The sequence below is a fragment of the Macrotis lagotis genome, chromosome X, assembly GCF_037893015.1.
Source record: "Macrotis lagotis isolate mMagLag1 chromosome X, bilby.v1.9.chrom.fasta, whole genome shotgun sequence".
Taxonomy (NCBI): domain Eukaryota; kingdom Metazoa; phylum Chordata; class Mammalia; order Peramelemorphia; family Peramelidae; genus Macrotis; species Macrotis lagotis.
Window position 1 is genome coordinate 624511367 of NC_133666.1, and position 26054 is coordinate 624537420.

Consider the following 26054-nt stretch of genomic DNA (forward strand, 5'->3'; position numbering starts at 1 on the left):
AAAAATTCCTTGAATAAAACAGATTGTAAACTCTGTCCAAATTTAACAGGACTGCCTCTCCCTGAGGCATACAAAAGGCTTCAACATCATGAAATCTCTGGAAAACCCAACACTGGGAATTCCAAGGAGATGTCAGAATATATACAGGGAAAACAGATACAAGATGGGTCAGATAGAATTCCAGGGAAATCAGTAGTTTTCCCCCTTACCATACACAGAAATATATGAAAAAGATGGTGAGAAAATATTTAGTATAGGTGACCGATATGTGAACTCCAGCAGCCTTAGTTTCATGGGAAAGAATAAAAAAGTCACAGAAACTGTGGCTTCTACCAACAAGACCTACCAACAAGAAAAATTGGTTATTGTAAGAGTTAACGGATGGGTGGACAAGCATAAAGACCCTCACTATAGATTGTTAAGGAAGTGTGTCGGAAAAACATTACTTAGACAAAAAATATAAAAAACTTTCCATTAAAAGAATTGCTTAATTAATAACTTTAAATGAATTAACAATTATACAATGTAGTAATAAATAAGGTAACAGATAGGTTGAGGTCATCATGGTCTGAATAGGGATAAGAAATTAATTAACTATATGATTATTAATTAAACTTGTAATCACATGATCAAAACTTGTAACCATATGAACTATATGATTGATGATGAAAATTGTACACTTTGGTAACCAAGGAAATGATCTTAGCTTGCTTGAAACATACATGATTCTGAGACTATAAAAATAAATCCAAGCAGCTGACAGTCAGTCAACCTGCTCCTGCCTTTACCCCCTTGTTGACTCAACTCATTTCGTCAACTCTATCCCTCCTGTCAGGTTCCAAGGACCCCGCGGAGGCTGGACCCCCACAATCCTTTACCCTGTCACCCTCTCATGTTATTATTCTTCTCTACCTTTCAAACAAAATCCAAGAAAGTCTTCTCTTTGAACTCCAGTTTCTTTCTTAGCAACTCAACTGAAACTCCTCTTTTCAGTCATCAGTGATCTCCAAGTTAGATGGGCTTATTTCATCCCCTCTTCCTATTTGACTTCTCTACAGCTTTTAGTTTTCTCAACCACTGTTTCCATAGTTTTCAGTTTTCTTCAGTTTCTCTCAGACTCTTCTGGGATCATCATTAACTCTCCCACAACCATTAACAGTTCTCAACATTCTGTCCTGAGTCTCTTCTCTCCCCTCTCAACATTATTTTAATTTCACCAGCTCCCATGAATTTAATGATCATCTATGTGCAGAAAACCCACACATCTCTAAAAACAATTCTAATCTGCTGAATTCTAGTTTCACATTGCCAGACATTCACCAGACATCTCCACCTGAACGTCCCATTAAATATTTCAAAGTCAACATGTCCAAAATGGAACTTACTAACTTTCCCCTAATAAACCCATGTCACCATTCTTCTAGTTACTAAATTTTAAAACCTTGACATCATCCCAGATGTATCACTCTCCTTCATATAGCTTCTCCAGTCAGTTGCTACATCTCCACAACATCTCTTGCATCCATCTCTCTACACTCCACACCACTCACCTCTCCCCTGTCCTACGACAATAGCCCCCAATTGGTTTACCTTGTTCCAATCTCTCCCCTCATATGCTACCATACTGATCTTCCTAAGGCATAGACCTGACTATGTTACTTGCTTAAAAATCCCCTGGGGATACATATTACTTTTAAAATAAAATACCAGTTTCTCAGCCTAGCATCTAAAGCCTTTCTCTAGTACCACACTACCTTTCTAGACTTATTCAATGCAATCTACATTCCAGTCAAATAGGCCTAATAGTTATTCTATGAATTTGACATTCCATCTCTTGTTTCCAGACCATGTCACAAGCTGTCCTCAGTTCCTGGTATGTGTTCCTTCTTCATCTCCACCTCTTAGGATCCTTATCTCTCCTTTCCTCTTATGCCAAGCCTTTACAGACCTCCCAGTTGTTAATTGTTCCTACCTCCCCCTCAAATTGCTTTCTATTTACTCATCTGTCTGTATATATTGTGTATTTCCTAAATTAATTAAGAACCAGAGACTTTTTGTCTTTATATTTTGAATACTACCAAGGTAACTTATATATGGTTGTGTTTAATAATTGTTTCCTGATATTAAACTTAAAAATTTAGGGTTAAATAAAATAGCAGAAAATATATGTTAAAGATGAAGTTTTCCCAAGAAAACTATGAGTGGAGATTATCTATCCAAGATAACCACTGAAGGGGGGGGGAATTATCTAAACATTAAAAAGAACAAGGGAATCATTAAAACTTCTGATGACTAGTAAATCAGATTACACATTTCCTTTCAAATATGCATAGAGATGATGACTATCTATCTCTTATCTGATTTAATATTTAATAAATACCAGAAATCTACTCGGTTCTTCCAAGGTAATGAGCCAGGTTTTCCAATTTCCAATCATCTGTCTTCCTGTGATGGTTAGGACAATTAAAAATAGGAGATAGAATTTCCTAATAATCCTTAGTTATGGAAAGAGAATTTAGACTTTGACCAGGAGCACAGGCTATAAAAATTAGTAACCGATACTGGTGCTTCAGGTGAGTTAGGCAGTTCCCTGTAACTTGGGTAGGAAGATATTATTCCCGATCTCCTTGAACTTCATAAGGGAAGCTTGATTGAGAAAAAGGGGTAAATTTTGGAATGGCTAATGGGAATACTCTGAGGTCACAGACATATGGGCAAAGTCAATCCTCCCCTCCCCCCCCCACCATGTACCTCTGATTTCCAGTACCTACACCCCCACAAACTGCTTATAGCAGACTTTTCTTATGAGATCATTCCTTCCTTGGCTAAAACAAGATTTTATCTCATTCCTGAATTGGAGAGACTGTTTGCTCTGGTGTATTCTATTGCCTTCTCTAATCTATATAAAACGGCTTACTTGGAAAAACATATTTGCTAGCTATCCCTGATTGTCTCTTATTAACAAGTGTATGGTGGGAGGGAACTTAACTGACTCTTTTACCTTCCCAATTTGTGGCTCAAAATTCCTGGTTCTGAAAGCTTCCATATTGACCCTTCATTGGAATTTCCTCAAAGCTTAGAGGGACTACCACAGCCAAACTAAAAACTGGTGTTTGGCCCATTTGACTTTCCTTCTCCTAAGGTATTTCACATGCTGATAACCAAAATGACCCAGGATGGTGTCCCTAGAAGGTTTTCCTTACAGACTTAATTGAATTCTGACCGATATATCAGGCTAATTAATTCAGTCTTCTCCCAGGATTACCCCCCACATACATATCTGTCCCTCATGTCATTATTCCCTGGGAGATTGTACCCCTGGGCCTCACTGGTATCCCTAGGTTTTTTTAAGCAAGTCGATGGGGCAGTAGATAATATGCTGGATCTGCAGTCAAGAAGACTAGTTCAAATCTGGATTTAGATACTTTTTAGCTAAAATCATGACCTAGTTAGTCTGCCTCATTTTCCTTATCTGTAAAATGGAGATAATATTAGGGCCTATATCCCAAGATTGTTGTGAGGACAAAATGAGATATTTGTAAAGGGTTTTGCAACTTTAAAGCAAGATATAAATGTGAGCTCTTTTATTAGCCAATAGTTTAAATAATAGTTTTTCAAAATAGATTGTAGTGAATTGGTTATTTTGTACACATCCATATCCATATATTATATATATATAATACATATATAATATATATATATAATATATATATATATATATATATATAATTTCCTCAGATTACAGGCTTGTCAAGGAAATTTTTAGATCCTATTTTCATAAAATTGTAAGAAATTGTTTACTAAGCCCAGGGTCTGATACTGTGTGACTTAGAGAGTCACTTAAATTATTTCAGTAGGTTTCCTAATTTGAAAGAGGAAAGTGTGGACTCTTCTAATTTTTTTATTATCTTATTTTTATTAATAATGCAAAGATGATTAATAGACTAATGGCTTCTCCAATCTGACTGACCTGTTTTCTGTCTGTCCTGCAAATGGTATTCCCATGGTAACATTATTGGACTAATTCCTAAAATTCCTATTCTTAGGTCAGTTTAAAACTTCCATCTTGAACCCCATGATGTTTTGCATAATAAGGGAGGGTGGTCTCTGACATGACAAATAACACATATTAATCACTTGTCCGGAAGTAGTGTGATCTTTCCTTCAATTTTTAGAAAATCACCAGGCCATTTAAACTCTTATAAAATAATGTTACAACAGGTGGCTGCTGGAATCAGAAAGGCACAGAGGTGAAAATCACTCTTCTAAATTTTTTATGATTCTATGATTCCTTTTAAATTTTAGTTTGTCTTTAGAGTCCTTAGAAAAGTATTCATACCAATACCTCACACCCTATACCAAGATAAGATCAAAATGGATATAGGATTTAGACATAAAAAAACAATATTATAAGCAAACTAGGAGATCAAGTAACAGTTTACCTGTCAGATTTATGGAAAGAGAAGCAGTTTATGACCAAGGAAGAAACAGAGAACATCATTAAAAATAAACTAGATAATTTTGATTACATTGAATTAAAAAGCTTTTGCACAGACAAAACCAATGTAACCAAGATCAAAAGAAATGTAGCAAATTGTAGAAATTGGTAAACAATTTTTACAACTAGTATTTCTGACAAAGGACTCATTTCTAAAATATACAGAGAACCAAGTCAAATTAAAAAAAAAACAACAACAAGCCATTCCCCAATTGACAAATGGTTAAAGGATATGTAAAAGCAATTTACAGATGAAGAAATCAGTGATTCATAGTCATATGAAAAATTGCTCTAAATCACTACTTATTAGAGAAATGCAAATTAAAGCATCTCTGAGGTACCACCTCACACCTCTCAGACTGGTCAATATGACCAGAAAGGACAATAACCAATGTTGGAAGGGATGTGGAAAGTCTGGGATACTAAAACATTATTGGTGAGCAATCTGGAATTACACCCAAAGTACAATAAAAATGTGCACACCCTTTGATCCAGCAATACCACTACTGGGTCTATACCCTGAAGAGATGATGAAAAAGGGTAAAAACATCACTTGTACAAAAATATTCATAGCAGCCCTGCTTGTGGTGGCATAGAATTAGAAATTAAGTGAATGTTCTTCATTTGGGGAATGGCTTAACAAACTGTGGGATATGTATGTCATGAAACACTATTGTGTTATTAGAAACCTGGAGGGATGGGAATTCAGGGAAGCCTGGAAGGATTTGCACAAACTGATGCTGAGTGAGATGAGCAGAACCAGAAAAACATTGTACACTCTAACAGCAACATGAGGGTGATGATCAACTTTAATGGACTTGCTCATTCCGTCAATGTAATAATCAGGGACAATTTTAGAGTACTTGCATGGAGAATACGATCTGTATCCAGAGAAAGAATTGTGGAGTTTGAACAAAGACCAAAGACTATTATCTTTAATTTAAAAAACCCTTTATCTTATTATGTAATTTTGCTATCTCTTATACTTTATTTTTCTTCCTTAAGGATATGATTTCTCTTTCATCACATTCAACTTAGATCAATGTATACCATGGAAACAATGTGAAGACTAATAGACTGCCTTGGGGGGGGGGGTAGGGGAAGGGAAGCAATATTAGGGGAAAATTTATAAAATTCAAAATAAATATAATTTTTCTTTTTAAAAAAAGTATTCATATACGCTAATTTTTTACTGTGTAAATTTTTTAATGATTGAAAAATGTTTCAGCAAATGTTTCAACAATATAAAGTTGTAGTATGAAATAATACAGGCAAAAATAATGATAATATCCCAATGTTGTATATCATCTGCTCAGTATATATAACATGTTTCATATTATTCAACACTTTAAAAAAGGCCCATTCAATTTTCCCAGGAAAAAAAAAAACAAACTCTTTTCTTAAAATCAAGACTGACAGAGAAACAACCCCAGGCCTCAGGGTACTTCAATGACAAGGTTCTCCACTCCAAGATAAAAAATGAGGTTAAATTACATTTCTGAGTAAGATGTAACAATTGATGGGGCATTGTTCTCCTAGTATAAGGGCTGCTGTGACTTTAAACTCTGTATCTAATATAGATACAATGCAAGTCACAGAGTATATTTGCTGAAATGCAGTTTCTAAAGAATCTGGCAGCCCAAGGCTGTGGAGTGCTAACTTTAGAACTTCGAGGGAAGAGGGTTCTACAGGGGGAGGGCAAGCAAGAAGCTGGAAGAGCAGAAGCCCAGATGTGACTGGGGAAGTTCACTTGGGGTTTTCCAAAGAAGGGAAGACAAAGAAGGAGCTCTCCCTCAGGAGAATTACTTTGGAAAACAGCTGAAAAAAAGCAGGCGGGTCCCTAATTTGAGACTGAATGAAGAGGCTTAGCTCAGAAAAAAAGCAGATGCTTGTCTTTTAGCCAACAGAATTTAGTCAGGATTCAGTAAGCCCAGGAACTGGATTCAAGCTGCTGGGAAGGCCACCAGATTCAAATCAGGAAAATTATTCCATTTTAGAGCAGTTAAAGAAAAAGATTTAGGGTCCCTAAAAAATGGAGCTCTTTAACCTGTTACAAGAACCATTCAAAATCAGATTTTTTTCTAGGTTTTCAGAAATTACTTTAAGAAATGAACACTATGAACATTATTCAATTATGTTAATATCTGAGTCTGTCCCCATTAAATTCCCAACTTTAGTTTTTGTTTTAGTCGATTATGAAATGCTAATCTCTGCACTAAGCTGAGAATACAAAAAGAGCCAAAAGTCAGTCCCTGCCCTCAAGAAGTTTACAATATAATGGGGGGGAGACAACAAGCAAATGTGACAAACTACATACTGGATAAATAGGAAATAATTAACAGAGGGGAGGCACTAGATTTAAAAGGGATTGGAGAAGTCTTCCTTAGAAAGTAGGATTTTAGTTGAGACTTGAAGGAAGTCAGAAATCAGAGCAGAGGAGGGAGAGGATTCCAGGCATGAGGGACATGGAGAGAAAATTCCTGGAGAAGAGAGGAGGATCTTTTTCAAAGAACAAGCAGGGATAAAAGAATAAAAGATTGGAAGTTGTACTTGACTGTAAATGACATTTCTTTCTGAAATGTCATACCCTCTACTTTAACCCTGTCCTTTACTCTTTCCTCTGGGAAGGCAGGACAGCTGGTTCACACTTTGGGAGTTTATTATTTTGACCTCTGTGTGCTCCAATTTTCTTTCCAATGAAGGTTGTTTTGGTCACAAACCTCTTTATTGTTTCCATTTTGAAATAAAAAAGAAACATCATGAAAAAAAGAATAAAAGATAGAAAGGAAGGTTTAAAAAGTCTGGAAAAGTTAGGGGGAAGGGAGAGATTTGAAGGGATTTGAATGATCAATAGAACATTTTATATTTGATTCTGGAGGTCATAGGGTGCCACTAAAATTTATCAAGCATAGTTGACATGGTTAGATCTGCACTTTAAGAAAAATCACTCCTACGGTGACTGAATTGGGGGAGAATCAGTTGGGCTGGGAAGAAACAATGCAAGAAGACACATTAGCACCCTACTTCAATATTCCAGGAATAAGATGATGAGGATCTGTAATAGGGTGGTGGCAGTATCAGGGTGGTGATGCCCAGCCTTAGGTTGATTCAAATCTACATGTGTATACAGGACACATAAAAGTGAATTTCTACAATTTCTACAATTGTTTCAAGCCCTTTGCCCTGAATAATAAAATCCCTAAAACAAAGTCAACAATTGCTTCTTAGGCCAAGACTATCGCATACTTTGTCCCCACCATTGCCGATAATTGAGCCAAGCTGACTTCTCCTCATTTCTTCCCAAGTTTCCCAAACAGGTCTCTCAGGTTTGTCCTTGATCACTGAACTGCTGAGAAGAGCTAAATCCATTATAGTTGATTACTGCACCCAGGAAATACCTATTCTAAAATCAAACATTTAATCCAGAGGAGGCTCAGAAAGGTAAATCTTCTGGAGGAAAAGCTAAAAAAAGCCTACCAGATTGACCTTTGAATTAGTCACACCCTTGCTCTGTCTGCTAAGAAAGAATTGCATGGATCACAGACTCAAAGGAGCAGAAAGGACTTTAGAAACAAATGCAAGACCTCATATCTATCAGATTGACTAAGATGACAAAAAAGGAAAATGACCAATATTGGAGAGGATATAGGAAAACTGGGAGTTGTGTACTGATCCAACCATTCTAGAGAGCAATTTGAAACTATAACCAAAAGGATAATAAAACTGTGCATACTCTTTGATCCAGCAGTACCACTACTGGGTCTGTATCCCAAAAAGATCATAAGAAAGGGGAAAAGATAAACATGTACAAAAGTATTCATAGCAGCTCTTTTTTGTAGTGGCAAAAAATTAGAAATTGAGGGAATGCCCATCAATTGGGGAATGGCTGGACAAGTTATGGTATCTAAATGTCATGGAGTACTACTGTTCTTAAGAAATCATGAGGGGCGGCTAGGTGGCGAAGTGGATAAAGCACCGGCCCTGGAGTCAGGAGTACCTGGGTTCAAATCTGGTCTCAGACACTTAATAATTACCTAGCTGTGTGGCCTTGGGCAAGCCACTTAACCCCACTGCCTTGCAAAAAAACTAAAAAAAAAAAAAATCATGAGCAGATTGACCAATATGACCAGAAAGGACAATGTTCAATGTCTGAAGGAATATGGGAAATCTGGAACACTAATACATTGTGAACTCCTCCAACCTTTCTGGAGAGCAATCTGGAATTATGCCCAAAGGACAACAAAAAAATGTGCATTCCCTTTGATCCAGCAATACCACTACTGGGTCTATACCCTGAAAAGATCATGAAAAAAGGGTAAAAATATCACTTGTACAAAAATATTCATAGCAGCCCTGTTTGTGATGGTAAAGAATTAGAAATTAAGTAAATGTCCTTCAAATGGGGAATGGCTTAGCAAACTGTGGTATATGTATGTCATGGAACACTATTGTTTTATTAGAAACCAGGAGGGATGGGAATTCAGGGAAGCCTAGAAGAATTTGCACTAACTGATGCTGAGTGAGATGAGCAGAACCAGAACATTATATCCCTAACAGCAACATGAGTGTGATGATCAACTTTAATGGACTTGCTCATTCCATCAATGCAATAATCAAGGACAATTTTAGAGTACCTGTGATGGAGAATACCATCTGTATCCAGAGAAAGAACTATGGAGTTTAAACAAAGACCAAAGTCTATTACCTTCAATTTTTTTTTTAAAAAGTGTCATGTACAACATAATTTTGCTATCTCTAATATTTTATTTTCTTCTCAAGGAGATGATTTCTCTCCCAACACATTCAATTTCGATCAATGTATAACATGGAAACAATGTAAAGATTATCAGATTGCCTTCTGTGGGGGGTTGGAGGGAGGGAAGGGAGGATGGGGGAAAAATTGTAAAATTCAAAACCTTATAGAAAATGATAGGTTAGAAAGTACTGTTGTATATAATTGGAAAACAAATAAAATACTAATAAAATAAAATAAAAAGAAATCATGAGCAGGCAACTTTCAGAAATGTCCAAAAGGGCTTGCATGAACTGATGCTGAGTGAAGGGAGCAGAATCAGGAGAACATTGTACAAATTAACAGCAACATTGTGAGATAATCAACTATAGTGGATGTAGCTCTTCTCAGCAATTCAGTGATCAAGGACAAGCCTAAGACCTGTTATGGAAAATGACATCCACATCCAGGAAAACAAAAACAAAAACAAAACTAAGGAGTATGAATGTAGAGCAAAGCATACAATGTTTACTTTTTTTTTTTTCAAGGCAATGGGGTTAAGTGGCTTGCCCAAGGCCACACAGCTAAGTGATTGTTAAGTGTCTGATGCCGGATTTGAACTCAGGCACTCCTGACTCCAGGGCTGGTCTCTATCCACCATGCCACCTAGCTGCCCCCAGAATATATTTTCTATGGGGTTGTGAATAAAATCTATCTTAGCATGATAATTTTGTAAATTTGTTATACATGTGATTTCTTATTTACACACTTTTAAATTGCAATTTCTTTTAAAATATATTTTGCTATCTTTTTTTTATACATAACCTACACTTTCCTAAGTATACCTCTCTCCCACTAGAGATGGTTAAAAATGAAAAAGTCTAATAAAAACAAAATATTACAAAAGTCTGATATAATATATAGTATTATATCTCTATAACCACAGTGCCCCAGCTTCTGAAAAGAAGGGTGGTTTTCTCATATCTCCTTTTTGTGGCCAGGTTTAGTCATTATAATTCTATCACCTTTGATTTTAATTGTTTTTTCTTTTCATTATCCTATTTTAGTCATTATATGTGCAGTTTTCTTGACTTTGCTTACTTCATTTTTCATTTATTTTCATCTTCCCATGCTTCTCTGTATTCATCATATTTGTATCAACAACAGACATGGTAATTGTCTATTATAGGCATATATCTAAACTAATTTAGCCATTCCATGGGTTATTCAATTATTCTCCTAGTTCTTTGTTCCTATAAAGTGTTTTTCTAAATATTTTGTCATTGATTTTTTGTGTTATATGACAAGGGTCAAGGAATAAAGTCATTTTAGTCAGTGTCTTGGCAAATTGTCTTCCAGAATGATTGTACTATTTCTGGGCATTGAGTTGGTGCAGTAGACAGAATACTAGCCCTGGAGTCTGGAGGATTCACCTCAGACACTTGATCCTTACTAAGGATGTGGCTTTGGACAAGTCATTTAACCCTGATTGCCTCATATCCAGGGCCATCGCCAGTTGTCCTGATTCTTATTTGGCCACTGAAGCCAAATGGCTTTGGAGGAGTACCCCCTCACTCAAATCCAATTCATGTACTTGTCATGATATCACCTCCCTAATGTCATGGTCTTCTTTGAGAAAGAAGGACAAACATCACCATCGTCATCATCATCACCAATGCAGTCTCAAAAGATTAGTACTGAACATATCTTTCTATGGCCTTTCCAGCACTGACTGTTCCCATCAGTCAATTTGTCAATTTGTAAAATGTGAAGTAAGACCTCAAGGTTAGGATGATTTGCACTTCTCTTATTATTGTTTATTTGGAGCATTCTTTCATATGGTTGTTAATAGTTTCTGATTCTTTAGAGAAATTTGTTCCCATCCTTTGACAATTTATCTATTTAGAAGTGGCTTTTAGTTTGTTTGTTTTATTGATTGCCTATACAGGTCATCCCAAAAGTCTTAACATAGTTTTAAGTTCTTAAAGCTTATTTAACAGTTTAAGCTATTAAAGCTTGAAACTGACCTAGGACTTTTGAGACACCTTGTATAATCTTATATTCAACATATTTCCTAAGGGCCTGGTATCTAAAATATATATTGCATTTTTTAATTTAAGGAATTATCCTCATTATTATTGAAAATCTGACTCAGAATCTCATGCATACTGTCTCTGTAGTTTCCATTTATACCTTTCTGAGATGGCCAGATGGTTCAATTTCCATTAAGAAATGTCTGCCACCTTCCCTGTCACCTGGTGATAGCAATCTTAATGATGGCATAAAACAATTAATTTGGAATTCAAGAAACTTAATTAAGAATGACCTCAAAACTGAAAATAATAGCATGGCAGGTGGTAACTTGTTTTTGATGGGATTTATTGAACCAGGAATGGAAAATTACTGACCCAAGAAAGGAGGAGAATGTAGAAAGAAGCTGATAATGTATGCTTCAAAGGAGAGAAATCTGAATATCTGAATATCTGAATAAAAATCACTGGCTGAGGGGCCCAAAAGTGAAAGGTAGTATCTTCAATGTTGATCCAAGTCAGGTGCCAGTAAAGTCTGGCAAAGAGACCAATCTGTTGTCTACCCATTGAAGTGGTAATGAGTATCAAGGATGTCTGTCTGTCTTAGACATGATTAAATATTGGAAAATGAAGAGTCTGGTACTTGCAGATCCTGGGCCTTGGGCTACATACTGATATAAAGGCCTAATAAAATCAAAGAGCCCATTTTTGTTGTGTGAAAGAACTGCTGGGCAAAGATTTGAGGAGTGAAATTCTTCTTCGTAACTTCCTTATTCGTTGACAAAAGCAAAAAATATAAAAATATGGAGTGGGGAGAATAAACCTTAAGCTCTATAAGTCAACAATGTGAACTGGCAGCCAAAAATAGACAAACAAAAACCTAAAATGATATTAGGTAGTATCTTAATGAGGCACATGTCCATGATTCTTGGGAGAAGCACAGTATCTAAGACTAGGGAGGTTGAAGGTCCATTGTCCTCTGTGTTTATCAGATCACACCATATTTTAGGCATAACATTGATAGTGCCAAGTACACAGGAGAGTAGCCAGGATGGCAGGAGAATCATGAAAGGGTTGGTTGAAAGTACTGAGAAAGTTTAGCTTGGAGGTGAGCCCCAGGGGTACCCATGATCTTTGTCTTTAGATATCTGAAGGAATGTTATGTGGGAAAGGGGTTACACTTATACTATCAGTCCCTAAAGAGATAAATCGGAAGCAGTGGAAGAAATTGTACTGAGGCAGATTTTTGTTCAATTGTTTTCAGTCATGTACAACCTCCTTGGGGGTTTTCTTGGCAAAGATATCAGAGTGGTTTGCCATTTCCTTCTCTAAGCAATTTTACAGATAAGGAAACTGAGGTGAATAGGGTTATATGATTTACCCAGAGTCACACAGCTAGGAAGTGACTGAGACCAGATTTGAATTCAGGAAGAGAAGTCTAGTTACCTATAGGCAGATTTCAGTTCAGTATAAGGAAGGAATTCCAAACAATTAGGGCTGGACCAAATCTAGAACACTGAGGATTCTCCATCTGAAGCAATCTTCAATTGGAAGTTATATAACCACTTGCTGGCATATGGGTCAGAAGTAGGTTCTTTCCCAATGTTCTGGGAAACACTGCAATGCTAGTAGGTCTGGCATCAGAGAGACCTAAATTCAAAACTTGCCTCAGACATTTATTAGCTATGAGATCCTGGGTAAATCACTTAGCCTTCATTTGCCTCAGTTTCCTCATCTGAAAAATGAGGATAATTATAGCACCTACCTCACAAGGATATTGTGAGGACCAAATAAGATAATGTCTTCAAAATACTATATGTCATCTGACCAAATTAGGTACTTGATAAATTTTTTTCTTATTTCCTTCCTCTAAGATTCTGTGAAATGCTAGGGGGAAGGGAAGGGAAGAGATATTTGCTATAAAATACTAAATTGTTTAACTTGTTTCAATGTGTTTATGATTCCTAAGCCTTTATCACTATTCAATCTTGACATTTCCCCTCCATGTGTAGAGAAGTAAAATCCTGTGAAATTATTTTTATTTTTGTCTCTGAGCTTAGGGGAGGCTGCTCTGAGATGTCTCCTAACTCCCACAGGCACTCTTCCTCCAGTATGGGCAATGTGACCCTTTCTCACAATACTTCCCCTTCAAGTGTTTCCATGACCACAGCCCTTCCTTTCCCTAGTCCTCCATGTAAAGTCTTCACAACAACATTGGAGTATATTCCATCTGCCATTAGCTGTGCTTGTATGTCACCTGTCTGACTATCACTCCATGTTGACTTTTGTTCTGGGCTTTGAGATTTCAGAAGCTCTGTGGACTGGCTCCATTCAATGAGACTACCATTCCCTTTCAAGTCCATTTCCAGCAGATTTGTCTGGAAGACATCTGTGTCCATGGCTTTAGTCAGCCTCTCCCAAAGGACGCTCCTTCCAGTCTCCTCTTGGTCCTTGTTCTGCAATTCAGGTGGCCACTGAGTAGAGAGGCCATCCCTGCTCCTTCTCCTTGTTTCTTCCTGATCCCCTTCACAATGAGAATTTTGAAGGATATCTTGGCAGGAATCTGGGTCCCACTGCAGAGTAGAATGAAGGGTTTCTAGATTCCATGGGGAAAGCGTAGCAGGGACACAAGTCTCTTTCGACACCTCCTTCTTCTCCCCAGATTGGAAGACTCTTAGTTCAGCTACTGAATCCATTGCTTGAAAAAGAACAAAATTTGTGTGGAGCATTTGTTCAGATATTCCTTTCCCTCTGAATACTTCTTCAGTCCCTAAAGTCTCTTTTCTCATTCCTTATTATTTATACCCCCTCTTTTCTATTGCTCACATCAACCCTGAAGATTTCAGGTTCACACAGAAATTGCCAGTCTCTACATAACAGATACAGGTACTTATGGCAACTTTGCAGCCTTTAAAGAAATTCATAAACATTTCATCTGAACAACTACCATTTGAGATAAATGGTGCAGGTATTGGTGTCTTATAAGTAGTTAGGTAATACAGTGGATAGAGCACTATCCATCAGTCAGGAAGACTAGAGTTCAAATCCTGCCCTAAATATTTACCAATTAGAGGCAGATAAAAGGCATAGTGATTCAGGAGGACATGAGTTCAAATTTGACCTTAGAGTCTTGATACTTGTGGGGTGGCTAGGTGGTGCCTAAGTGGCGCAGTGGATAGAGCACCAACCCTGGAGTGAGGAGTCCCTGAGTTCAAATCTGACCTCAGACACTTAATAATTACCTAGCTGTGTGGCCTTGGGCAAGCCACTTAACCCCATTTGCCTTGCAAAAATCTAAAATACAGTCTTGATACTTACTATCTGTGAGAACTTGGGCAAGTCATTTAATCCTGTTCATTGCCTTACCATTTTGTTTGCCATTGGGCAAACAAAAAATAGACAAAAAATTGATCATTCCCTTGAAAATTTTAAATAGCTAAGCCTTAAAACCATCTAACAATTCAAGAAAGATGAAGAGAGAGAGAGAGAGAGAGTCAAGAGTTGGAGAAAAATTGAGCTTTCATCTGGAGGGAGAGGAAGAGATTTTTCTCCCTTCATCAATCAGTCAATAAACATTTATTAAGTGCCAGATACCATGCTAAGCACTTCAGATAGGTAAAAGACAGTCCCTGTCCTCAAAGACCTCATAATCTAAAGAAGGAAATACCATGTAAACAGATATATACAAAGCAAGTTAAATAGAGGATAAATAGGAAATAATTGACAGAGGGACAGCATCAGAATTAAGTGGGGTTGAAGAATGCTTCCAGTAAAAAAAATGTTATTTTAGTTGGGACTTAAAGGAAGACAGGGGATCTTTAGTTAACGTAGAAGAGGAAAACATTCCAGGCATGGAGAACTGCCAGAGTCAGTAGATAGAGGGTCTTCTCTGTGGAACAGCCAGGAGGTCAGTGTCACTGAATTCAAGAGTACATGCTGGGATCTTAGGTGTGAGAAGACTGGAAATGGAGGAGACTCATAATCTAACCAGGTCATGAAGAATTTGAATGCCAAACAAAGCAATTTGTATTTGTTTCTGGAAGTAAGGGGAAACCACTGGAGTTTATTGAATGGGGGGAGGGGTGATATAGTCTGGCATACACTGTAGTAAAATTGAATTGGTAGTTGAATAGAGTATGGATTGAAGTGGGGAGACACTTGAGGCAAGTAAATCCACCAGCAGACTATTGCAATAATTCAGATGTGAGATGATTAGATGTGGTGACAGTGTCAGAGCTGAGGAAAGGGGTGTATTTGAGAGATGTTGCAAAGGTGAAGTGAGCAGACCTTGGCAACAGATTAGATATGGGGGTAGGGCTTGAGAGATGGTGAGAGGTCCAGTGACTTTTAGGTTGTGAGCATGAGGGAATGGGAGGAAAGAGGTCTTTCCCTCTTCTGAAATAGGGAAGATGGGGGGGGGAGGGGGTTCAGGAGGAAAGACAGTTCCATTTTGTACATATTGGGTTTAAGATGTCTACTGAATATACAGTTAGGGGTATCTGAAAATAGTGGGAGATATAAGATTAAAGGTCATCAGAGAATTGAATGCAGGATAAGTAGATTTGAGAATAATCATCCTAGAAATAGTCATAAAGCCATGGGAGCTGATGAGATCACTAAGTGAATCAGTAAAATAAATGTCTTGTCTTTCATTTTCGAAGAAGACAATGACATCAGGGAGATGATTCCATGACAAGAATATTATGAGTGAGGGGATGCTATGCTAAGTCACCAGTCTCACTTTCTCCTCTAGAGCTTCTGGGTTTAGTGAGCAGATATGAATCAGGACATTTGGAGATGGCCCTGGATGTGAGGCAATCAGGGTTAAGTGATTTGTCCAAAGTCACAAAATTAGAAACTGTCTGAGCTCAAATTTGTACTCAGATCCTCCTGATTTCAGGGCAGGGGGAGTCATCCAGCTACTCTTAAAATGAAGTAGTATAATGGGAGGGAAAAAAAGAGAATCTAGGACAGATTCCCTAAAGGATACATTATTAGAGAATGTGATCTGGAGGAGGATAAGGCATACAAAGATGCAAAGAACAGCAAATGATCAAACAGGAAAGAGAATCAGGAGAGAGGGGAGTTTTTCGGGAAACTAGAAAGAAAAGTATCAAGGAGAGAGTTACTAACAGTGTCAAAGTTATGCAGAAGGGTAAAGAATGAGGATTGAGAAATGGCTATTTGGACTACTCATCTGGGAGAGAAATACCATCTAGTATTTGCAGAATGAGTAAGAGAGAGTAAAAGGTGCCTATTGAGGAAGCATAGACACACTCTGCACAGAGGCAATTACACAAATATGCAAGTAGCTTCAAGGGATGGGACTTCTTTCTTTTTTTTAGATTTTTTTTTTTTTGCAAGGCAATGGGGTTAAGTGGATTGCCCAAGGCCACACAGCTAGGTAATTATTAAGTGTCTGAGGCCAGATTTGAACTCAGATACTCCTGACTCCAGGGCTGGTGCTCTATCCACTGCACCACCTAGCCATCCCAAGGGATGGGACTTCTTACAGCAAAGAAAAGCTGCAATGGATTCAGAAGAGATAATTAGGATTAACTGAGTTAAGCTGAGGAGAAGAGCAGACTACAAGAGCCCAGCTGAGATACCCACCTGATAGAATTCTTTGTGAAGACTCCCCCAGGAGAAGAAAGTCTTTGAGGACCCGTGGTACCAGATGTGTTAAAACTAGCTTGTTATGGTTTCCATGATCACCTCTTCCTTTCTAGTCAGGAGGTAAAGCTTCTAAGTAGCCAGTATAAAGGGACAATAGCAGGAAATAAAATTGCAAAGGGAAATCTGGAAGTCATGTACACTGTTGCTAAGGTCAAAGGATATGTCTATAAAATGTATTACATATTAACCAAAATTCACAGCCTGGCAATATGTACTGAATCCTTGCTGCCAATCATGGTCTTTCCCAATGAGTATCCAAAGAGCCAGCCCTTTTCATAATTTCTTAAATTAATGGTCACCATAAAACAGAATTCACCATATGTAGTCCCTAACCACATGCATCATTAAGCCTGTCCCTACTTTTACTATTGACACTGTGTTTTATGGTAACATGTATCTCAGGTTTGGGGGGAGAATGTTCTGAAACTATTATTTTTACCTTGTCATCTTAGGGAATGCCTTTCTTTTGAACTGATTCTGTCTTCTAGATGATTGATCAAGGGAAAAGAAACAGGTAGGGGGCTCATGAATTAATTTTAGAGGAATTTACCTCCAGGAACTTCAAGATGGAAATCACCTTGTGGGAACCCAACCTTTCAATAACAATTAAAGAAGAGGTCAAGATGGAGAGGGTCCAGAGGGTCTCCATCATTCTGTAACCCACAGAGATGTGTTAGTCTTGTTAGATTTGGTATCACTTTTTGATCTGTTTATTTTGATCACTCAGCCAAATTTCCCTCTTCCTCACAAAGATGCAACTTCCCACATTTAAAAATATTTTCAAGTGTAATGGGGGGAGGAGAGGGAGAGAAGGAATAAGTACTTAGATAAGTGCTTACTATGTATATTGCATTAAGAGGAACAATAACTCTGAGGGGTAAATGCTATTATTATTCCTATTTTACAGTTAAGAAAACTGAGGCAGAGATTTAAGTGATTTACCCAAGATTACACAGCTAGTTACTATCTGAGATCTGATTTGAGCTTAGATCTTCCTGACTCCAAGCCCAACACTCTATATTGCACTACTAGTTTCCCATTACAGTGCAAGGAATGTTGGACTGAGATTCAGGAGATTTGGGGTTCAATTTTAGCTTCACAACCAGCTTTGTGATCTTGGGCTAGTTCCCCTTTCTAGAATCTCAGAATACCTGAATAGGATGGGAACCTCAAGATCATCCTATGCTCACATCTAGTGCACAATATTCCAAAGAAGTTTTCAGCTCCCAATTAGAGGTGGAACTCATAATCTCCAGAGGCAACCTATTTCACTTTTAAAGAGTGCTAATTTTTAGGGAATTTTTCCTCATATAAAACCTAAATCCCCCCCTTACTCTACAATCCACCCATTATTTTTCATAATTTCATAATATTCATATTCAATTGTTTTGCAGTTGTGGTACTTTTCATTTACTTAGTAGTAATCATGATGTCTATTGTTTTCTTGACTCAGGTCACTTTATTTTGCATCAGTTCGTGTAAGTTTTTTCTATTCTCTATATTCATCATTTTCCTTATTTTTTTACAGATAGCGATACCCTTAGACCCATGTAAATCACAATTTATTTTACCATTACCTAATTGCTATTATTATTCCTATTTTACAGTTAAGAAAACTAAGGTAAATAGTTTTAAGTGATTTGCCTAAGATTACACAGCTAGTTGGGGCACATTTGAACTTACTACTCACTAACACAAAAAGAGTTGCTATAAATATTTTAGTGTATAGTGAACCTTTCTTTTGGTCAGTGACTTCCTTGTGGTATGTGTTTAGCAATGAATTCTCCAGCTTACACTAATTCACAACTCAAACAATGCACTAACATATCTCTAAGAACTGGGAGGCACATGATGGCAGGTTTCAAGAATCTGATTAACTATCATTTGGAAGGGTTTTATCATTGTCCAGTCTGAGGAAGTTGTACCTACTGTCTCCAAATGGACTTCCAAATAACATACCTTGGAACAATTTTGGCCCTCCTGGACTGATTGGTGAGACCTCATTAGATGTAACTGGTACCAGATCTAACTATGCTCTTCCACAAAGGTCATTTTCCAACATGCTGCCTTAGAAATATAGTTCTCTTCTACCCTTCTATTTCAATAGCAATCAAATTAACTACTATTGCTTCCAGAAAAGGCAAATCAACTGACTTCTCACCATCCAGGTTATTTGCCAGATCAATTCCCCTAGCCATCACTAACCTATATGTGTTGTCTCCCCTTTTTAGAATGCAAGCTCCTAAATGGCAGGGATTGTTTTACTTTTGTACTCAAATCCTTAGCTTAGTACAATGAAATACATACTAAATGTATTTTTTCCCTTTCATCCATTCATTCACTTATTCATTTATTGTTTAATTCTCTTATTTCCCCCAAACCTCTAGGATCTGAGGGTCCCCATGGTCACCCACTCCAGTGTCTGTCTTATCAGCTTGACAAAGGGTTTCATTGTCCTTAGGACCAAAGGAACTCTCTTCTCAGTAGAGTAAACATTGTTTTTGCCCAGACTTTCTACAAAGCAGTACAACTTGTCCACATACTCCTCAGAAAAAATCTTTTCTGCTCTTATCTGTAATTAAGGTGTCTCCACCCTTGGCCCTTTTCTCCAAATTGGACAATTCTAGTTCTCCCACATTTTTTCTAGAGGTAATTGTTTCTAACTGATAAACCCCAACTGCTTCTCTTTTCTGAACATTCTCCAACTCCTGACTGATATGCATTCTGGTGGGGTTGAGGGGCCGGAGGCAGGGGAGCATTCTCCTGGCATTCACACTTTGTGCCTTCTCCTCCCCATCCCACCAGGGTGCTCCTGTTCCTTGAGGCTTGGACTTTTTCTCCTGCCTCTGAACCCTTCAACTGTTGTCAAACCAATCTTTTTGAAGTCTAGCTTTTAACATCTCATCCCCCTAGTCCAAAAACCTGTGGAGGGCTCCCAATTGTGAACTACATTAAGGACTCCATCCCTCTATTTGACTCTTAAGACTAAAAAAATGTATATGATGACAAAAACATCAAAAACAAATAAAGAATTCACAAACTAAAAGCCATGTAGCCAAAATGATCAAGCTTGACTCTGGAGAAAATAAAATGTACCCCTTTCTTAGTGCAGGTGGAAGTCTGTGGTACTGAAGATTAAATAAACTTTGACACAGTTGATATGTTAATTTCACTGAATGGCTTCTTTTTTTCTTTTTTTTCTTTTCCTTTTTAATCCTTTTTACAAGGGATGAAGGTAGAGTAGGGCAAGGAATTTTTTGGAGATGGAGACATTGATGCATTTTTTTAAGTGATAAGAGGAAAAGACCTCCAGGAATCTGGCCCTGGTAATATTGTTCTACTTCTTCAGGGCAGTCAAGTCTTCTCCATCCTCCAGCACAAACCAGGTTCATTTTTGCCTCTGATCCAGAGTAATGAAAAAATTAGAATATGAAATCTTTTTAGGTATGCATTGTTTTGTTCTTTGTACCCCCATCCTTATGCCTCACCCAATAACTGGTACAATGTGGGTGTAAATAGTAAATTGATTAACCTAAAGTGATCTTCCCCTTCTTATGCACCTAGCAAAGTCTTATTTGGGCAGCTAGATGGCGCACTGGATACAGAGTTGGACCTGGAGTCAGGAAGACCCGAGTTCATATCCAACCATAGACATGTATAAACTGGCTGACCCAGGGCACAGGACTTAACCCTGTTTGCCTCAGTTTCTTCATCTGTAAAAGGAGCTGGAGAAGGAAATGGCAAATCACTCTAGTATCTTTGCTAAGAAAACCTCAAATGGTGTCACAGAGGCAAACACAACTGAAAAAATGATGGATCAACAACAAAACCTTACTTAACCCATCAAGGTTTCACCTATCTCTTCCACAAAACCCTTCTATTCCAGTTCTTGATGATTGTTTCCTTTTCTACACTCCTGGAGTTAGTGCCAAACCATTTGGTCCTTATTTGTTCCCTAATTGTTAGATGCAGAAATCTGTTAAGATTCTCCTTCCTCCCCTTCTCCAGCAACTCACTCACCCCCATATCCCTGTCCTTCTCCCTGCAGCTTGCATGAAAATTTGAGTTAATAAGGGTTGGCTAAATCCTTGACTGAAGGATTTCTTCCGTCCTATTCTGGTCATGTGTTCTTACCATTCCCCCTGTATCACAATGGCTTCTCTTTATTTAAGGTATGAACTCAGATGATTTTTTTGTTATATGAGGTTCATAATATTTGCTCCACAAAAGAGCAGTCATCTTGTCTCACCACCCCCCTCCATCTGTAACCAAGAGACTAGACTTCCTGTACCCTCAGGGATATAGTTTGCTTTGACAGGACCCTCCCCTAACTGATTACTTGCCTGTACCACCCAAATAGGAGATGGGGCTTACCACAGACTAATACTATCAAATACCATATGCCTACTTTAAGAGAAATGACATCTCTTTCTAGCCTGTCCTTGTCTAGTTTGGACCTTTATTATTTCCCTAAAGTTTCACTTTTACAATTCTTTATTCAGATAGAGTGAACACAATGAGCTAGATGAATAGAGGCACCAACCACAACAAAAGCAAAAGCTGTGGTAGACTGAGTAATTCTATCCCACAACAACCCACAATAAAGAATGAGTCCAGTTACATGACTATGGGGGTTCTTACACCATTCAACATCTCATTACACTTCTTTAAAACCTACTTCCTATTCCAGTGGACCATGGAGCTAATTAGCCACACCCTGCCACAATTGCCAGGTCCCCAAATACAGGTGTGCTCTTAAGTCAAACTTTTTAAACATTTGCTTAAATTCTTTCAAAATACTTTCATGAGCCCTGGCCCCTCCCTGATCAAAAATAATTCTTCATTTATGGAACTGATTCATATAGGCTAACAATAAATGGACTGCCTACTGCTACTGTAGCATCAAGATCTCATCTGTCTTAGAAAAATTAAGAATCAACATTGTGATAGGCAGGTAGATGGAATAGTGCAGTGAGCCTAGACTCAAGAAGACCAAGGTTCAAATGTGACCTCGGACACTTACACTGGGCAAATAACTTAACCCTGTTTGTCTCAATTTACTCTTCTGTAAAATGATAATAGCATCTACCTTTCAAGATTGTTATGAGGATCAAATGAGATAATAATTATAGAGGACACAGTACCTGCACATGCTATATAAATGTTACTATATTATTATTAGTCCTTGGTGTCAAGTCTTCAGTTACTCTAGAATCAAAGGTCTAATCAGTCTCCTTAAGTAGCAGGCTTAATCAATAGAAATTCCAAGTCCCATCCTGGGATTGGCACCTACAGATCAACCACTCCTACCCCTTTTCAACTCTAGTTCAGAGAACACAGCTGCCTTTCTTGAAAAGGACATGACACTCAGATGCCCCATCACTCCTAACATTACTCCCTCTGATTTCCCTGTCTTAAATACTCCTCCTCTGGCCAACACTCTACCATATGCATCATCTTCCTCAATTAGAATAGAAGTTTCTTGAGGACAGGGACTGACTTGCTTGCTTGCATATTCCTGAGTTTAGCACAGTGTCTGGTACAGTAAATACTTGATAGGTTTTTTTAATTCATTCATTTATTCATTTCATAATATTCATTCATAACCTTGTGCTTGTCTCTACTGTTCACATCTTATACCATTGGTTTGTAGACCTAAGTGTACAGTCTTTGGATTTATCCCTGCCCAACTCAGATCCTTCTCCATTCATCTTTTGAATTGGTGTAGGAAAATAATGACAGACAACTGCAAGGTTCCCAGCTCTTAGAACTTGGTAATACAAAAAAAAATTTCATTAAACTGTAGGGTTCAGAGCTGGGATCATCTGCCCCATGGATAACTCTTCCTGGATTTGCCCAGTAGTCTCTGTAAGTAGTTCTGAAGTTGGCCTTACTTCCTTTTTACTAAAACCAGCCCTGGACCCAGTATCTTATATCCATGGAGCAGGAAGAGATAGTGGGGTCCCTCTCTTTGTTTCTTTTCTTAAAATTTTTATTTATTTAAAGCAATGGGGTTAAGTGACTTACCCAAGGTCACACAGCTAGGTGATTATTAAACATCTGAGGTCAGATTTGAACTCAAATATTCCTGACTCCAGGACCACTGTTCTATCCACTGTACTACCTAGCTGCCCCAGGTCCCTTTCTTAAGGAGAGGATACCTTGTGTTTTTAGAGTATACCCTACTCACCTGTGTTCACCTTCTGTTTTAGGAAACTCAGGACTACATCCTCATAAATGTTCTCTATGGTGATGATGTGACTATAGTCTGCAAAAATGTACTTCTCATACTTGTGCAACTCCTAGAATTAAGAAATAGAAAGAAGTCAGGGCAGGTACCTTTGGTAACTTCCTTGGCCAACAGTTCCAGGCTTCCACTGAATGAATCTAGAATTTGGAGTGATAAATTCTGCTAGAACACCTACTTGTTTAGTTCCTTGGCTCTTTTTTTCATTTTTTTTTTTTTGCAAGGCAATGGGCTTAAGTGGTTTCCCCAAGGCCACACAACTAGGTAATTATTAAGTGTCTGAGGTTGGATTTGAACTCAGGTCCTCCTGACTCCAGGGCCAGTGCTCTATCCACTGCACCACCTAGCTGCCCTTAGTGCCTTGGCTCCTGAGGCCTGGGCTGTCAGTCTTACCAGGGGTAAGTGGGTGACTGGGCTTCCTTAGATTAATGCTACCCATTCTCAGGAAATGGACTTACAAAGCAGACTTTACACTGAGTGATATACTATGCCTGTGCCCTTGCAAGACAGCTAAGTGGTAACTTTATCTTGGAGGTCCTGTCCTTCTATAGATTTCCTTGGTGAGTATAGAACTGGAGACAAGAAGATGCGATGATGTTAAAGGAAATTCAGCTTCTCCACCTATTGGTCCCTATCTCTTCTCCTAGGAAGAACCTCTTCTTGTAATGGAATGGTTTCAATTCAACAAACATTTATTAAACTCCTACCAAGAAAAGCATAATGGTAGATGGAAAGACAAAATGAAAAACTTTCTTGCTCTCAAGGAATTTACATTATACTGACAGAAACATTATATAATGAACAAATATATACAGGTAATTGAAGGAGAGATAACTAAGGAGCCTGGAAAGACTTCCTACAGAAGCTGGCATATATTGCTGAGCCTGGAGAGAAATTAGAAATTCTAAGATGCAAAGATCAGGAGAGATGGCATTCCAGGCCTGGGGGATGGCCCAGATGAAAACACAGAGATGGGAAATTGAATGCTATCTTCTGGAAACAAAGAGGTCATTTGAGCTAAATCACAGAATTATGAAGGGAAATAATGTCCACTAAACATGGAAATATAGAGCTGGAATGACATGAGAAAAGCTTTAAATACTAAACTTAGCAGTTTGTAATTAGCCTGAGGCCAAGATTGAGCCCCTCAAATTTCTTGAGCAAAGGGGCATGTTTCAATGTGATTCAATTCAATTCAGTAAATATCTATTAATTACCTGCTGAAAACAAAGAACTGTACTAGGCTTTAGGGGAAATATTTCATGAAGCTGACTCATCAGGGGAACAATTGGGGAAAAACAGTTTAGATGTGTATATTGCACTTTACAAAGTGGATTCATCCTAGTTCTGAAAGGTAGTTATTATAAGTTATCCCAACTCTAAGGATTTCTTCATTAGAGGTTAAATGTTCTATCTAAGGTCATTTAACTAAGAAAACCAGAGCTGGGATTTGAAGATGGGTCTACTATAGTCTTTTCCACTGTTATTATTTTCAAAGTTACATTAAATTTGTTTCAGCTTCTATTTTACATGAACTCAATTCACTTCAACAAATATTCATTAAATAGCTAAAATGAGCAAGTCACAATGTGTCCAAAGATAATTCCAGGAGGCAATGTAGTATAATATAGTGGAAAAAGTCTTGGTCCTAGAGTCAGAAGACCTAGATTTGAATCCCAACACTTGCTAAGTATAAAATACTTACTAGCAAGTTACTTATTTTTCCAGAGTTTCAATATTCTCTTCTGTACATGGGAATAATAGTTTCTTTCATAGTCATCACGAAGGTCAATGACCTTTTTTAGTCAGGAAGTGGGAGCACAGAAGTAAGGACTCTCAACAATTCCACAACGAAAAAGTCTCTAGAATAAAGAAAAGTTTGGGGGCTCAGGTGTGGGGGGAGGCTGTCCCTGAGTCTTCACACTCACCAGTTTGCAATCCACCTCCAGCCTTCTCAGCAGATAGGGAAGGAAAATCTGGACAAGCCATTCCTGAACAAAATGCTTCTGGGCAAATTTGCTGTCAGACTCAAATTTCTGAAAGAACAATAGGGCAACAAGCCTTTGTAGAACTCCATTCAACCAAGAAACAGACACATAGCATGTGCCAGACACTGAGATCCTAAGGCAGAAAGGAAAATAATCTCTGCACCTGAAGGAGCTTGCAGTCTAGCTATCAATCTAACTGTCAATGTGGTCTTCTTAGCAAAGATATTGGAATAGTTTGGCATTTCCTTCTCCATTTCATTTTACAGATGAGAAAACTGAGGCAAAAAGGGGCAAGTAACTTGCTCAGGGTCACACAGCTAATAAGTGTCTGGGACCAGATTTGAACTTAGGTTCTAGACACTGTTCCATCACAGTCTAACGAGAAAGAACAAACAGAAAATCTTGTTTGTTGTTCAAAGTGCTGTATAACCTCACTCCTCAACCCTCTCCCACCTTTCTAGTCTTCTTTTCCTTCCTAAACAAACTTCAATTCAGTGACTCTGATCTCCTTGCTGTCCCTAGAACAAAATACACTATCTGTTGGCTAGAGGCATTTTCTCTGATTGTCCCCCAGTCCTGGAATGCTCTCCCTCCTCAACCCCACCTCTTGGTTTCCTTCAATTCCCAGCTAAACCCCACCTTCTACCCTCTGTTGATTATCTCCAAATGACCTTGTTGATAAGGCAGCTAGTGGGGTAAAATAGAGCACTAGGCCTGGAGTCAGGAGTACTGAGTTCAAATTCTGCCTCAGACACTTGCTAGATATGTCACCCTAGATAAGTCATTTACTCCTTTGTCTCAATTCCTCATCTGTAAAATAAGTTATAAAAGGGAATGGCAAACCACTCTAGCATCTCTGCCAAGAAAACTCCTCACAGAGAGT

At 38.0% G+C, this 26054-nt stretch overlaps 1 protein-coding gene across 2 annotated transcripts in view; it reads right to left on the reverse strand.

The window, feature by feature from the left end:
* Positions 1–9209: 9209 nt before the first annotated feature.
* Positions 9210–26054, reverse strand: part of NIBAN3 (niban apoptosis regulator 3) — a 33836-nt gene continuing 16991 nt past the window's right edge. For both annotated transcript variants that reach the window (XM_074203263.1, XM_074203262.1), the window contains 3 exons: positions 25112–25219; positions 23127–23238; positions 9210–13958 (listed from right to left, as the gene is read on the reverse strand). In XM_074203263.1, the coding sequence (XP_074059364.1) occupies positions 13393–13958; positions 23127–23238; positions 25112–25219 (786 nt within the window). In that variant the 3' untranslated portion in view covers positions 9210–13392. The remainder of the gene's footprint in view (positions 13959–23126; positions 23239–25111; positions 25220–26054) is intronic.